Source organism: Dermacentor variabilis, chromosome 4 (genome assembly GCF_050947875.1).
Source record: "Dermacentor variabilis isolate Ectoservices chromosome 4, ASM5094787v1, whole genome shotgun sequence".
In the NCBI taxonomy this organism is placed as follows: domain Eukaryota; kingdom Metazoa; phylum Arthropoda; class Arachnida; order Ixodida; family Ixodidae; genus Dermacentor; species Dermacentor variabilis.
Window position 1 is genome coordinate 223,411,856 of NC_134571.1, and position 16,377 is coordinate 223,428,232.

The 16,377-nt window shown below is 46.6% G+C and overlaps 1 protein-coding gene across 3 annotated transcripts in view; it reads left to right on the forward strand.

The window, feature by feature from the left end:
- LOC142580123 (protein O-mannosyl-transferase Tmtc3-like) overlaps positions 1-16,377 on the forward strand; it is an 870,647-nt gene that overhangs the window by 839,950 nt on the left and 14,320 nt on the right. For 2 of the 3 annotated variants that reach the window (XM_075690944.1, XM_075690942.1), the window contains one exon: positions 5,237-5,421. In XM_075690944.1, coding sequence (XP_075547059.1) covers positions 5,237-5,421 — 185 coding nt within the window. Of the gene's footprint in view, positions 1-5,236; positions 5,426-16,377 lie in introns of those variants that run through there. The other variant, XM_075690943.1, reaches the window with a different exon arrangement.

Sequence of the window (16,377 nt, forward strand, 5' to 3'; positions counted from 1 at the left end):
AACTGGTGATAGTTGTTTTTTGCCCCTTGGCACTTTCCATAGTCATCTAGGGTGCTTTCTGCCACGTGTGTTTCATCTTGTTCTTCAGTATGTCAAGGCATGCTGCGCACAGCTGTGACCTTTTGCTGCTATGTGTTTCATGGTAATAAGCCTCAGTTGCTGGTTACTGCTCATCCTGTCCACTTCATCTCACGTCCCATCTGAAGTCCTTTCCTCTTTAAGCAAATCACGACAGTATTTCACACCAAGCAGAGGGGCCCTCGGCACATGCCAAGCCACAATCAGCAACGAATATTTCAGCGAATTGGCAGATTAACAATCCTAGTTCCCAATGTTATTTCACATGTGTGCGGAAGCAACCTCTTTTCCAGACAAGAAAATTGATGCAGTGCTGATTCACCTGTCCTCAAAGTTTGGTTTATGCCTCGGTAATCTCCCACATTAACTGGTTTCTGCTTCCTGAAATATTCATGCAGTTGTGGGCCTGCAGTATTTTGAAATTAGCAAACCAATTGCTGGAAGCTTAGTGCCTGTTCTGTGCAGTGTGTTTGTCTTCTTACACCACAATTTTTATCTCGCTGTTACGAGCCTACGTTGCCCAAGAAGGCATTTTGCTAACTCAAAGCAGCAATGGAGGCTGAGTGATTTTGTCTGAAGCTGCACTGTCAACAAGGGAGAAGAATATACTTTGCATTAAACATCGGTACAACCAGCAACAATTTTTAAGGAACATTGGTAATTCCATTGAGAATTGAAACAGGCCTATTGTTTGAAGAATATGAATTATCCTTGGTTTTATATGTAGAAGCAACTTATGCAGTTTTCTAGCAGAACGGGTACTAAGAACATCAAAAGTTTTCTTTTATGAGCCAGTTAAGAAGAAGCTTGGACTTAGGAGCTCCTATCTAAATACATGGGAAAAGAAAACTCATTTTTCTCAGCAACTACTGCACTAATTTTAGTGAGGTTTGTTGCATTTAGAAAAGATAACTAATTATAGTAACTGCAGGAAATGGATCTTCAATTTATTGCGATGATTAGTTTTTGAAAAGTTCTTTGAAGTTTCAAAATTTCAAAAATCTGATCTATCAAGTCAAAAAACGTCACAATTCCCTTAACTGCTGTAATAATTAATCTAAAGCAGACAAAATTAGTTTATTATAGACCACACTTACAAATATATCACAAATCTGAGAGTAAGACTCTTGCAAAACCCTCACGAATATTGTAATAATTTTATGGAAGCTGTAAACTCATGATCTTGGCTAGTAACGCGAAGGGACACAGACACAGACTAGAAGCAGACAGGATGAGCGCTGTGTCCATGTCCCTTTGCGCTACAATCCAAGATCATGTTACCGTATCAACTCGCCCAACTTTCTATCCTTTTGTTGTAAACTCATTTACCGCATTTGTCCGCTTGAGATGCTCAAACCAATGCAGTCTACAGAACTGCAATATCTGTTCTCTGTGCAGAGTTAATGATTTATAAACTTCGTGCTGCTAGATTTTTTAATTATTTGCTGATAGTTGACTATATTTTTTTATTCCATATCCAAAACCAAAATTGTGATTGCTAGGGCTGCCAGAACTGAATTTTCTGTCTGAAATTTCACTCAGATTGGTCCAGTGCTTCTCTCATAAAAGCATTGCTGCATTTTGCGCGTACTTGAACAGGGAAATAAGTCTTGGTCCCGAGCTTAAGTTATCCGATCAATTTTCAGTGATTTGTTTGCTGGCATTCCAAGTGCACTAGATTTCATTTCGTCATTGACAAAGTGGTACATTATAAAGGAATTACCGCTTGAAATTGGGCAAGTGACATTAGCTCTAGTACTCTGTAGTATTTGCTTTGAAAGACATGCACCAGTGGGTGCAAAATAATTATTGAATAATCCAACAGTATGAAAATCAATGCTGTCAGGAAGTACTCTTTTAATAGCCTGACTTCTCCACTATTTGCCAAGCTTTTTCTGAGTTCCAATTTACCACTCTGTCTGATGAGAATACTATTACAGTCAAACCTCGATATAACAAACTTCAATTTAAAGAAATTTGCGATGTAACGAACTATTTGAATTTCCTGATCTTGCATTGAGAACCGCGTATTTATTTTTCGCGATTTAACAAAGTAACCTCGTGACACAGTTTCGATTTAACAGAATTTTCGACCATTTCAGTCATGTGCTTTGAGCCTCTATGGCTTGTAAATCTAGCAAAAAACTACATCAGCCGCGGCAAAAGCTATTTGAAGCGTCCTTCTGTATGAAAAGTTTCAGTGGCAAATCCGCTATAAAAGCACGCGTGCCAGGACGTGGTAGGCAGGGAGCCGCTGCCCCATTTGTCGCATTGGTAAAGAACGTGGAGAAACACAAGAGCTGATGATTATTTCTGCACAGGAAGGATCGGAGGGAGTGAACACGTAGTAATGCGGTCAAGCATGCGCTGGGGTTGAGGGGGGGGGGGGGTTTGGCAAGTCCATCAGCTTGCGCGTCTGTGTACGGGCCATGTCGATCTTGAAGGTAATCTCTCTGCGGCAAAGCAGGAGCCAAAATGGATTGTGCTTTCACGCACATTTTTTTTGTTCCTGCGCGTCTAGTGTGGGCAGTCACGTAATCTCAAGTTTCTGAGATGCAGTACGAAGTGCTCGCTCGCATTGTGACAGCGAGTTCATGTTCGTTGAGCGAGAGCTGTTAATGTCTGCCTGAGTGCGCGCAACACCAATAACACGACGACTCTTACTTCGTGTAGCCTCTTTGCTATTGCCATCAATGCTACAGCTTTTTGGCAGAACTGACTTTTCTTTTTCTCTCTTTCTTGGCTCGGGACCAATATCCATATCTTTTTATACTTTTTTTTTATCTTGTGTGTGCCGGCTGCAGGCAATAAGCACGGTCAGCTATGGCATCCAAGATTCGACGCAGCACACACATATCTTGGACGCCGTGAGCCACGGCGATGCAGTGCAATCTGCACCGCACGCACTGGTGCTCATAACCACGCTATTATGGGCAGACCTTCTTGTGATTTGTTTATGAGTGCTTACTAACAAGATATTATCCACCCAGAATGCACTGGGAATTTGTGAAGTTGTCTTTAATGCTGAAACATTAAAACCTCAAATGAACGAAAATTGCGATTTAACTAAGTTTTTCGCTTCAAGTACGACTTCATTATATTGAAGTTTGATGCTAATGTTTTTTTCCCACCTCTCATTATTACCATGCATTTGCTACACGTACGCTTAAACTGGAGTAAATAATACCCATTGTGTTTTTAAAGTTGTTATTTCTCATGCCAATAATCCTCTTCAGAACATCTAGAATTTGGCAATTCATCCATGGATAGATTGTGGGAATAGACAGAGGCACATTTGCATCTTTTCTTCCTCAAGCAAAAAAATGAGCTTCCAACTGCAACGTCCACCAACTAGCCCCCTTCATTGCTTTACTGAATCATGAAGCTGAGCAAGATGCTTCAGAATTTAGCACCGAGGCCAGTGTCAGCCTGATATACAGTTTCAGCTTTCTGCTGTGAAATATACGCGTGGGTTCTCATTTGTGCAGTAAGGCTTTCCACTGCAGCAAAGTTACATGGCTTTGGCCTCGGTGCCATTCTGATGGCGCCGGCTGTACAACTAAAATGTGTTTTGAATCTTCAAGGGTGTGTGGGGCTCAACATGTGTTCAGCTTTAACATAACTATTGAGAGAACAATTTTTGCATCTCTGTCAACTTGGGTTTCAGTTGGTGTTAAAATGTAATGGCATTACTGAGTAGAGGAAAGACAGAAGTATGCAAATGTGTGTGTGCGGAGGGCTGGGCGTGCTCTTGTGGCACCCTGCACACGCCTGCTCTAGGCACCCGCGCTGACATCAGTGACCAAGCGAGCCCCCAACGAGGTCAGCCTTTTTACAGCCTAAGGTCTTTGTGCCAATACCATCGGCTCTCAGCGATCTGCCGAGCACTGCCCTATGGTCAGCACTAGGCCAATTTTACTGGGGTCATTCTGTCACATTAATAAACCATGTTTGCAAACTTACTGTTGCTATGTCTTAATGGTATATACATTATAATTAAGAATGTGATCTGTTAGAGCTTATGATCTGTGAAACAGCCTTATTCTTATTGTGACTCTCATGCCCTTGCATTTATTTCTTCTGTAGGTTGCCAGAACAAGGATGGGAGAATGCATGATTTCAGCTGGTGGTGCAGAGCGTAGCTGACACCATGCCATGGGGGTGCCACAGTTCATTATTTCATGCTCTGGCCGTAAAATTATAATTGTGCACTTTTTGTAGAGGCATTGTTTTTCATGGCTTTGAGGAAGATTTGGATTACTAAGAGATTACAAGACATTACAGGGAGTTAGAGGCTAGAGTCAACTTTTTCCAGCACAGAACATTTATTTGTTAGAGAAATTGTAACGTTATTGACAAAAGCTAAAAACAGTAAAAAAATGCCATTGAAGGAACTTAATGGTGGTGTACCTGATGCCTCAATGTGTGAAAAGCTGTCACTGTCTGGCTTGTGCTTACTAAAGGTTACATACATCCACTTGTTATTGTTTATCACACTCATTGTTGTGGAACCGACATGTTGGGACAATTCATTAGGAATTTAGGAGTCACTCCAGCCAAATAGTGGATTTACTAGACCCTATGTTTCAAACCCAACCCACCTCCTGCGTCAGGGCTTGACAACGGTTGAAGGCCTGAGGAAAGAGCCGAGTTGGTTCTGAAACGTTGGGTCTAATAAGTCGACTTTTAGAGCACAGTTCTTAAGCGCCCGTTGCTGGGCCGAGTGTCGGCATCCCTTGTCGTCACCCTACGAACACGCTTGTGCCATTGCTCACAGATTCGTCTTCTACCACAGCTGGCTCATTGGTGTCCCTCAACTTAATCACGCGAATGAGCTCGTGCCACTGCTTGCACGTTTGCCATCACTTTCTTCCAAGGCTGCTCATCGTGCCGGTGTTCCCATACTGGGAACACCGGCAATCAGCCCTCTGCAAAGGCACAGATGGCACTGGCCAGGCGGTGTGGGGATTTCCATCTCAAATTCTTTGCCTCAATATATTGCAAGATGAAAATATGTATCGAGCTGTGCTCAAGTTTCGCATTAGAGAGTGCTGTAATCGTCGAACACTTTTTTGGTTGGAGTCGCTCTGCCAGCTCGTTGTTGTAAATTGTGAGAAACATTCTTTTTCTTTTACCCCTCTTTCACTCGGCGTTGCAGTGCTACGAACGCATCCTGTCCCTGCAGCCGGACCATGTCCAGGCGCTGCACAACCTGTGCGTGGTGCAAGTGGAGAGGGGTGCACTGTACCAGGCTGAGGCCTGCCTCCTGCGAGCACTGAAGCTTGCACCAGGAGAGAGCTACGTTGCCAAGCACTTGGCCATTGTGCGCAATCGCATACGCAGGTGAGTTGATGTTTGCCGAGAGCACTGTGCTTTTTCCTATAGGATATGCTGTGATGGCAGCTTGCTACTGCGGCTCCAAGAAAGAACTGACAAGGTGTATGCAAATTGGCACAGCCAAGCTTCCATAGACGCCAACATGTCTACAATATGGCAGGGTGTTGCCAGAATCTTGCCATCTGTGTGGCAGGAGCACGGAGGTTATACTAGTACTGCTGGAGCGGAGGTCCTGCATACCCGCCTATGCGACCGGGGGAAGCCTGGTGTCACGGCTGGCGGCCATCTTGTTTGAGGAAAAGGGGCTTGCGTGGCTTGGAGAGCTGGGGTGGCTGAAGCTTGGTAGCGTTCGCTACCACTTGTTATGTTGTGAATCAGCATGCGCCGCTGACACGTGTTTGTTTTGTTAGATTCACCGACCATGCCTCTTGTGAATCGGCAGTGGCTGTGGTGACGTCACAAGAGAAAGACTATAAAAGCTACACTAACCTTTAATAAAGCGTTCGTTCTTTGCCAACTGCTTCTCGAGTTACTTCAGTGGTGACGAGGCTGCCCACGACCGGGCCGTGCCTGCTCATGGCGGCCCACGCCGGACCACCGGGTTTTGGCGAAACGGAAGACAGTTAGGACGCCTACCAGGTGCGTCTGCAGTCCTACTTTGAAGCTTACGATGTCGTCGACTCGAAACGACGAGCCCTGCTAATGGCAGCCTTAAGCACGGCAACAGTCGGCACAATAATGGTACGGTGCGCACCGGCGAAGATTCAAGACCTTACCTACGAGAAGCTGCTTGAACTGCTGGAAGAACACTTTGCGCCACAGGGCAACGAAATAGCGGTGTCCTACAAGTTCTTCACCAGATGCCAGCGTCCCGACGAGGCAACGAAGGACTTCATTGTGGAAATTCGGAAGAAGGCCTGCAGTTGCAACTTTGGCGAGGCACGGGACAGGATGCTACGAGACAGACTTGTTTGTGGTCTGCGTGATGCCGGCGTTCGTTGGAAACATTTGGCCAGACCTTCGCTGACGCTGAAAGAAGCCGAAGATATAGCGTTAGCAGCAGAGATGGCAGCTCTCAACGTTGATCACATGGAGAAGACACGGGATTATGGCGACGTCCATGCCATGAGGAGCAAGGTGCAAAGTCAATCGTATTACCACAAGACTCATCCGAGCACTTCTCGACCAAGCGAAGACGTCGTTTGCCCGTGCTGTGGTAGCACTAAGCACAAGCAAAGTGCAAGTTTCGCCGGGCGGAGTGTTTTCGCTGCCGACGTAAAGGGCACCTAGCTAAGATGTGTGTATGGAAACAAGGGGTTGCCCTTTGTGAGGAGCATTCTTCAGAGAGCGACAGCAACAAACTTTGTCTACTGAGTTTGTACACAACGTCGGTAAGCTTGGTCAAGCCTGCGGTTCGCGTTCTCTGCTGGAGCGGAATTCCGCTGACAATGCAAGTGGACACCGGATCGCCTGGCTCCATCATTACATGGAAAACATACTGCAAGCATCGGCATGCTTGGCCTGCGCTCCGCGAGACGTCCTTGCAGTTGTCGTGCTTTCTTGGTAAGCTTCCTGTGAGGGGTCAGCTGAAACTTCCGGTCTCGTATGCGGGAAAAACCCTAGATGCAACTCTAACCGTACTGCAATGCGATGGCCCGAACTTGTGCGGACAAGATGTCATCGGCGCATTTGAGCGTAGCGGAAGGCCCGTCTTCAGAATTCTCGGCGAGAAAACCTCCGGTGAGCAAAATGTCCCTGACAGTACTTTGGTTAGCGCACTCTTAGAGGAGTTCGGCGATTTGTTTACGCCAGTTCTAGGGCTAATTGATGGCCCCGCAGTCCATTTGCGGTTGCAGGAAAATGCGATGCCGCGGTTCTGCAAAGCATGTTCTGTGCCGTATGCAATGCGGCAGCAAGTGTCAAATGAAATAGACAGACTTGTTAAGCATGGCATTCTCTCGCCTGTCGACAGTGCAGAGTGGGCCACGCCTTTGGTTCCCGTTATCAAAAAGAATGGTTTCATTCGGTTGTGTGGCGATTTTAAGGTGACCGCAAATGCTGCATGTATCACGGAGCAGTACCTATTCCCAAAAATAAGGGATATCTTTGCAAACCTAAACGGTGGTGAAGTATTCAGCACCATCGACTTGAAGGATGCTTACAGTCAGTTGCCGCTTGACGAGGAAACGAAGAAGATATTGGTCGTAAACACTCCGAAAGGCCTGTTTTGCTTTAATAGGCTTCCTTTTGGCGTAGCCTCTGCTCCTGCAATTTTTCAGAGACGTATGGACGGCATCCTGCAAGGCATTCCGGGCATTCAAGTATATTTGGACGATGTGGTAGTCGCGGAGAAACGCGGCAACTGCGAGACACTGCGTGAAGTTTTCAGACGTTTCCGGCAGCACGGTGTCAATCTGAATCCGCAGAAATGCAAGTTCCGACAAGCAGAAGTGGAATTTCTGGGACATCGTATAAATACAAACGGATTGTTACCTAAGATGGACAACATTGCTGCAATAATGAAAATGCCGAAGCCAACCGGTGTTGCGGAACTACGGGCATTTTTGGGCTTCGTGACCTACTACCACTCATTTCTGGGAACTTGGCTACTGTTCTACAGCCGCTGCATGAACTGCTAAGAAAGAACACACGCTGGCAGTGGGGAGCGAGACAAGATAACGCGTTCCGAGCAACAAAGCGGCTGCTACAGGAAGCTAAGTTCTTGGCGCACTACGATCCAAGTAAGCCGCTTATCTTGGAAACCGATGCGTCGTCGTGTGGCGTTGGCGCAGTTCTATATCACAGAGTAAATGGGCAAGATCGACCAATTGGGTTCCGGTCGCGAACGCTTTCAGCTGGTGAGCGTAATTACGCGCAAATTGAAAGAGAGGCATTGGCAGTTGTCTTCGGGGTTACAAAGTTCCGGGAATATCTGCTCGGGAATCATTTCACGCTTGTTACAGATCACAAACCTCTTCTGAGCCTTTTCAGCCCCGACAAGCCCGTTCCCACCATGGCCGCTGCTCGGATTAAGTGTTTGTCCCTCTTGCTAAGCGCCTACAACTATAAAATTCAGTTCAAGCCAGGAAAGACGTTGATTCCTGCAGACACCCTCAGCCGTTTACCGGTGCGGCAGGAGCATAACAACACTGAGGCTGCAGAAGATGACGCTCGTTAGTATGTTCTTCTGACCGATCACCTCAATACCTGTCCTCTGTCGGCGAGTGACTTGGCTAAAATGACTGCTGACGACAGCGACCTCGCGCAAGTCCGCGATTACATTCAGAATGGCAGGCCACGGTACTTGCAACCGGCTCAGGAGCCGTTACGCATGTACATGCACAGGAAAGACGAACTGACGTACAGCCATGGAATTGTGTACTGGGGCCATTGAGCGGTTATTCCAACAAGTGCGCGGCAGTCAATGCTGCGTATGCTGCATGATGCACATCAAGGGATAACGGCTATGAAGAACCTGGCACGTTCTGTTTTCTGGTACCCAGGGCTCGATCGGAACATTGAGAAGCTGGTCAACACGTGTCCAACATGCACAGAATGGGGCAGCATGCCTCCTGCCCGACAACCCGTGCCTTGGCCGGACACAGAGGAGCCATGGTCTAGGGTCCATGTCGATTTAGCGGGTCCTGTGGAAGGTAATATGTTGTTGATCGTGGTTGATTCCCATACGAAATGGATCGAGGTTACCGCCATGAAGACTGCCAGTTCGGCAAAGACAATTGAAGCACTGCAAACTATGTTCAGCTGGTTCGGTTTGCCGAGGACCCTGGTGACGGACAATGGGCCACAGTTTACTAGCGAAGAGTTCAGGGCATTTATGAAGCGCAATGGCATCGCTCATTTGCGGACAGCTCCCTACAAACCGCAGTCTAATTGCCTGGCGGAAAGAGCAGTACGGACTGTCAAACAGGGGTTAAACAAAAACACACGCGGCAGTTTGCAAGCTCGGCTGGACCACATTCTTTTGCATTATCGGCGCACTCCCTTGCCAAATAGGTAAACCCCAGCTTCTATGCTTCTCGGATATCAGCCACGTTCTTTATTGCACAACGTCGTGTCACGACCATTCCCTTCTGCAGATGCGTGCAACAGTGGCCCACCGCTGAGCAAAGACGTTCAAGAACTACGAAGTGGGTGACAAATGGAAACCAGGCGCGGTAGAGTCCACTGAAGGCTCGCAAATGGCAACGGTAAAGACTGCAGATGGGGAGCAACATCACCGCCATCTCGACAAGCTAAAAACCAGGAGGACCAGCGTGGGAAGAGAAGCGGTGGAACCCAAGGCCCCCATGCAAGTACCAACGACTAAAGGCAGCCAGAACGCCGCGGCAGACTCGCAGTCTCAAGGACACGACAGCAGTCACAGTCAGGCTCAAGTAGGCACCGACATTCGGACGCCGTCAGACGGGCGGGCCGAAGCCTAGGTTGCTACCAGCGAGCCGCAAGTGACTGACCGGGCTGAAGTGACACTGCGTAGGTCGAAGCGGAAGCACCGGCCCCCGGACCGCTTCACTCCTTAAGGGGGAAGAATTGTTGTGAATCAGCATGCGCCGCTGACACGTGTTTGTTTTCTTAGATTCACCGGCCATGCCTCTTGTGAATCGGCAGTAGCTGTGGTGACGTCACAAGATAAAGACTATAAAAGCTACACTAACCTTTAATAAACTGTTCGTTCTTTGCCAACTGCTTCTCGAGTTACTTCATGTTGCAGCGATCAAAGCATTTTTTTACATTATGGCTGCACTTAAGGTTTTGTTTTTCTCGGCTACTTTGTCACGCTGGAGTTTTCCGGTTAGCTGCGTCTGACAGGTCGCTAAGTGAAATCTTCGCTCGCGTGCTGCCACCAAAGTCGCGGCTGTTCATACAAATCGACAGGCATTTTTTATAAGCTAGTAAAGAATATGTTTCATGTAAATGAGAACACTCAGATTGTGACCAACAACAACGAAAATACAAAACAAAGCTGTATTTTCTTTATCTTGCATGCGCAAACTCCTGGCACGTTCAGTGTTGTGATTGAAAATCACATTTGTCCAATTTAGTATAGAGACTACAATAAAAATCAAACAAGATAATTGGCACAGCAGTTGTCTTGATAAGCTTCTGCAGAGAAGAAAAATAATCTGCAAAATGGGCCATAGCTACAGAGGAGGCGTGTATTAAAGAATATTTTTTCACAGATATGTAGCCAGCAGTGTCGAGCTTTGTCACGTCTCTAAGCGATGAAAAGGCACTGATGAGTAGAGGTAAAAAAAATGTGGATGTTCTTTATTGGTTCTTGAAAATTATCTCCCTGGTGAGCATTTGCCTCACCTTGTTGTTGCAGTTCTTTTGATTGATCGTCTTAGTGATGTGATGGGCTCTGATCTTCAAGTATATGTTTGCAATCTTTTTGGACACACACATGATTTTTAATAGCCATGTCGTCAATCATTAGTGCAGCGAGCAGTGGCTTCTCTGCGCTACCTTCTTCAGGAAGGCTTCAGAAGTAAAACCTGGTTGGCCGTTAACGGACTTGCACCATTCACGCAGCTTTGTTGAGATGGCAAAGCGTTGGTTGAACTTAAGTTGCACATACCCATATGCAGCTGGGGAGTAGTAGTGCAATGTTAGGGCAAACGCACGAAGTTCAGGGGGATACTTCCTGTTTGTTTTTTCCTGGGCTCGTGCAAGAAGCTGCTGAATATCAGTTGAATATGTAGCTTGAAAAACTTCAAGGCCTTTATCAGATAGCAGGTTTTGCTTCTTCAGCTCCTCAATAAAGTCCTTTGAATCGCCACAGCAACCTTCGTTTCGTCTGCTGCAACGTTTTCACTTTTTTCTTCAACTGTAGAACCTCATCAGCTGACTGTTGTGCCTTTTGCTTGCAAGACTCTTTTCATAGGAGAAGAGGGCTCTGAGAGGATGTCTGGCTCTTGTTTACCAACATCAGGCACAGGTGGTGGAGGCGCTTCCTGGGGCATAGGAGGAGCTCACGTTCGTTTTTGCTGTCAGGAAGAGAGTATGCTAGAATTCATTACATCGCTTGCTCTCTCCATATCCACATCTGTGCAAAGCAACTAACGCTTTCCTGATCACGAGAAAAGTAGTAGTTTTTGGTTAGTGTAGCAAATATTTTTTTCCTTTAAAAGAACATGCTTGATACTAAAGGGTACAGCATCAAAGTTTAGAGGAGGAATTTCTCATTGCGATGGTAGTTGTCCCAATCAACATTTTTTGCAAGCAGAATACAACAAAAAAAATTTATTACCAAGAATGTGTGACGAGGAAAGAGAAATTTTACAGAAACGTCAACATTTCATCACAAGAAGCGTAGTAATGGGCAGCTGTAAGGCTGGTGAGATCGCAATGTCTGAGCTAAGAAGTATAACTAATTTAAAATACATACTTCATTTACTTACTGGCTGCCAACGATGGGCTGAGAACTCCAGAAATATGGTGAATAAGTAACTCTAGAATACTGCCTGCTCGCAGCCTTGCTGTTTGACCTGTTCTGTCGAAGCAGCTCGCTTCGAAATGAACGGAGCACAGAATGTCAGCTCTCTTGGGTGCCCAACCAACTCGCCGCACTGCACGCTCCCAGACTCCATGCTGGACATCATCTTTGGGAAACCTGTGATTCATGAAAAAAAGGCCCATGTGCAATATGCATCTCCAAGGCATGCCTTTAACGATGCCTTCGTGTGCTCGTACGGTGCATAAAACAGATAAGGGAGCAGGCCACAGAATGTGTTTAGCGCACTTACACATGAAATGTTATTCTTGGCGTCTACCTCGCGCTACACCCAAGCGCAGCACATGAGGCCACCATCCCTTCCAGGAACGCTGGAACAATAGAGCATGCGCCACTCCACCTGCACTGGCGCTCTACAGCGCTTTTTGCCTCAGGCAAGATGGTGGCGCCAGTGGCATCAGCTCCAGGGTCGGCACTTCCACTCCAGCAGTATTAATATAACCTCCTTGGTCTGGAGGATGTCAAGCAAAAAATATTACATCATGCGCATAAGTGTAAATGACCTTGTGATTTTATGCTTTATGTATGGCTAAATTTTTTTTTATTTACTTAAGGTCCAGCATTTTAAACCATACACAAAGAGTTATTTTTGCTTCTCTAAAATTGCAGCTTACATCAGCAGGAGGGAGGGGAGCGACTGTGTAAGCAAACCTTCCAGTGCACTTGTTGACTCTCCCACTGTGCTTAATTAAGCCATTTCCTTCCAAACCAGTAACAGTTCGTATTTTTGTACAGGTTTAGTTCGCACTTTGAAAATATAGGTCTCAGCTCAGATCAGGCCAAAATTTTGGTTTGAATATTGGTTCATGTACAGTTTGATATTCTGGAAGTAGCCAATTTTTATGTGTTAGATCATCATAGTAATTTGCACAAATTAATAATTAGAGATGAGCTGTTCTTCTAAGGCTATGAAGGTGAGTCAGCATAACCATGAAAGAATAATGTGCCGTCACTTGGTGCCAGAAGGATTCATCCAGGAAACAGATTCACGAGGACACAGTGCAAACACTATGTAGTCAAGTGTCGTCATGTGCAGCGTACATTAAGGGCCAACTGCAATGAAATTTTGGACCATCTAAAAAGCCTAGTTTTACCCCCTGTGGTCTGTTGTTGGGAGCCTCCTGCATGAGGGAATGGCTGTTCTGGTCCACTGTCAGGAGGTGCCCACCAAGGCATTTTAACTGTGGACGTTCTTTGTCTTGGAAGGTATGTCATGCCATCTTTTGGACAGTTCACAAGTGTATAGTACAGATTTTATTTTACCATGTTCCCTAGAGATGGCAGCGCTATGCAAAGCAAACAAAATGTGAAAAGGCATCGTCAGCAGGTGCTGTTTCTTCTCTGCTGGAGCGTGACGGCATTCTCTACAAGCTCATTTGTATGGGAACAATTCGTTTGGGTTTATTCAAATCAATGGTGATTTTAGCCAAGACAAAAATTATATTCCTCCACCCTCACAGAGCAGGAACCTCATCGGATGAGTGTGCAGATGGCAGCAATAAAGAAAACAACACAGTGAAGGGCAGTGCCAGAGCTGCGCGTCCACTTGCTACAGGCTGGATTTGTTGCACGAATGATCTCCCAGATATTTTTGCTGTTGCATTCACTGTCATCTATCCAGAATCACAAATGAACTCCACTGATCTGAACTGCAGGGAAAACACGGGGAAGGCGGGAGATGGAAATTCAAGACGGTGAGAAAAACGAGAACAAGGTGAAAGCAGGAGCCAATATTTCTAACAGTGGACTTGTCTTCTTCAAGGCCTTGAAGAAGACAAGTCCACTTGTCGAAACGTTGGCTCCTGCATTCACCTTGTTCTCCTTTTGCTCACCAATCTGGACTGTGAGTTAGACTACTTCCCGCTGTTATTCACAGACGAACCGCTTTGCACATGAGAAAATTTTTTTCAACTCTGGCAACCGTCCTAAGCATTCTATAGGGAAGAACTGGCAAGATGTAACTGGACATGAATTCATACCTTTTCTTGGAGTTTTTTTGAACATGACACCAAATCGTAAGACAGAAATCAAGAAGTACTTTAGTCAGGATCTGCTAAAGAAGATGCCATATTCACACGAATGACATATCTCCAGATCTTGTATCATACCAAGTTATGTGAAAATATTTGTTTTCAGAAGCGGCAGTCAATAAAATGAGGCCAAAGATCTGTTGTGTTGGAACTGGAATTTATATATGTATGTTCTGGCATATGCTGGCATAATCAAAGTATGGACAAGACTGCGTGCATGCTAACGCATAAGAAACCCATGGCGCACCACGCGCCAGTTCACAAACAATGCCTGGGGTAGCAGAAGCTTGATGTGGGCAATTTGGTTTTGCATACTGGAAGAAAAGAGCATTACAAAGACTAAAAGAGGAACATGTACGACATTCGCGCGCGCTAAAAGAAAGATATGCGCCGCGGACAGGCAAAAAGAAAGCAAAAGTAAAGGCACTCGGGGCACGGGGAAGGCTGGAGATGGAGCGGAGCAGGTCGTCATAATAAAAACAAAGAAAAAACAAAGAGCGCCAGGGTGATGAGGTGCCGCGCACCTGCTGTTTCTGTTACCATGACAACATAAACAATCGTGTGTGCCACCATTTTGCCAAAGTATCGTCCTCATGCTAGGGCCGTAAATGAAGGGGACCTTGGCGCAAGCATCGAAAGAGTGTCTGCGCAAAAACAGCCAATGGCAGCCATGCAGAGATTCACCCCTGGGTACGTGCTACTTCCATGCTTCCCCAGTCATCATGAGTGCTCCAGGCCCACTAAACATTCGGCGCTCGTTCACAGCATCGTTCAAGAGGGCTGCCATTTTTTATGCCGAAGAAACAAATCACTGCACTGCGGGCCGTAAGTTCAATGTTTCTGAACGGGTGGTGCGAGAGTGGCGACTGCAGCGAAGCAAAATTTTCACTTGTGATGGCAAGCAAAGAATTTCCCGCGGGCTGAAGTCAAGGCGCCTTCTGGAGCTGTACGCCAAGCTTGTGGCATACGTTGCTGAAATGCGTGATCGGTCCCTGCCAGTGAAGTGCGACATGGTCATGAAACAAGCCTGGATCTTCGCCTTTTAAGAATGTGCTCCACCTTGAGTACAATGACTGGCTGGCGGCAGAAGACTGCAAACTTACTCCAACCGGACCTGTCAAAAATGCCTCCCTCATGGCTGCGCGTGGTTGGGTGCATGCGGCATGGGCTGCTGTTCCAGAAGATGTCATGATGTGGTCGTTTACCAAATGCGGAATTTCGCTGGATGACGACGCGCTCTTGGAGTGTAGCAGCGATGACGATGGCAGCGCTAGGGAGGACGATGACACAAGGGAAGATGAGTAGTCCAGTTACCATGCCAGCCCTCGGGTATCCTTTCTTTTTTCCCTGTCACACGCGATAAGGGGGGGGGGTCGACTTACATTCGAGTCGACCTACAATCGTGTAAATGCAGTGCTGATGCAGGCTCGAAACAGCTTCAGATGTGTCTGCAGAGACATTAAAAATGGAATAAAAAATTGGAGGACGCTTAAGCTTCGCCTTCAAGAGTGGAACGCGACAGCGTTCCCGTCGACCCGCCAAGGGGTATTGGGCTACGGCGCAGCGACTACGCGCCCCACATCGGACGCGGTGAGCGTCGAGCAACGCAGCGTTCGGCGCGACAACGAAATGTGCGCCTCAGCAAGCGACGCACGCCTGAGCCTTAGAAACAGCTCGTTTCTAAGGTAACACCGCGTTCACTAGAGGCGCTTTTGTACCGCTTTGAAGCATCGAGCTCGTGGCTCAGTGGTAACGTCTCCGTCTCACACTCCGGAGACCCTGGTTCGATTCCCACCCAGCCCATCTTGGAAGTTGCTTTTTATTTATGAAGTGCCTGCCGTGATTTATCGCTCACGGCCAACGCCGCGGACGCCGACGCCGACGACACCGGCTTTTCTGCGACACGAGCTCCTTAACGCTATCGCGTTAAAAGCACACATCTGCTACGAATCGCTGAGACCCTTAGTGGCACACTTTCAAGTGAAGTGTCACTTGTATCTCGGGGCACCCCATCTACCTATGTAAATGATGTCAAGTCACGTCAGCATGTCACCTACCACAGCAGGCAATATATCAATATTCCAGGCAAACTTTCTTAATGACAATCATGTATTACTATGAAAGTGAGCACGTTTAAGGTGGATCACACTGCTGTATCAAAGATCATCTGACACACACACAGATAATAGACCGTGCTTACAGGCTTGAAAGTGCACATGGTCTGACCGCATGGCCAAGGTATAAAACCACAAGTACAGCCTTTTCAATAAACATTCATTCTTGTTCGCACAACTGAGGGTCTGCTTCCCATGCTTCCTAAAGATACAACAGATAGGGTCATCAGGGTCCATTTCGTGGGTCATGTCATTGCAGTCATTGGTCATGCTGGCAAGTTCGTTG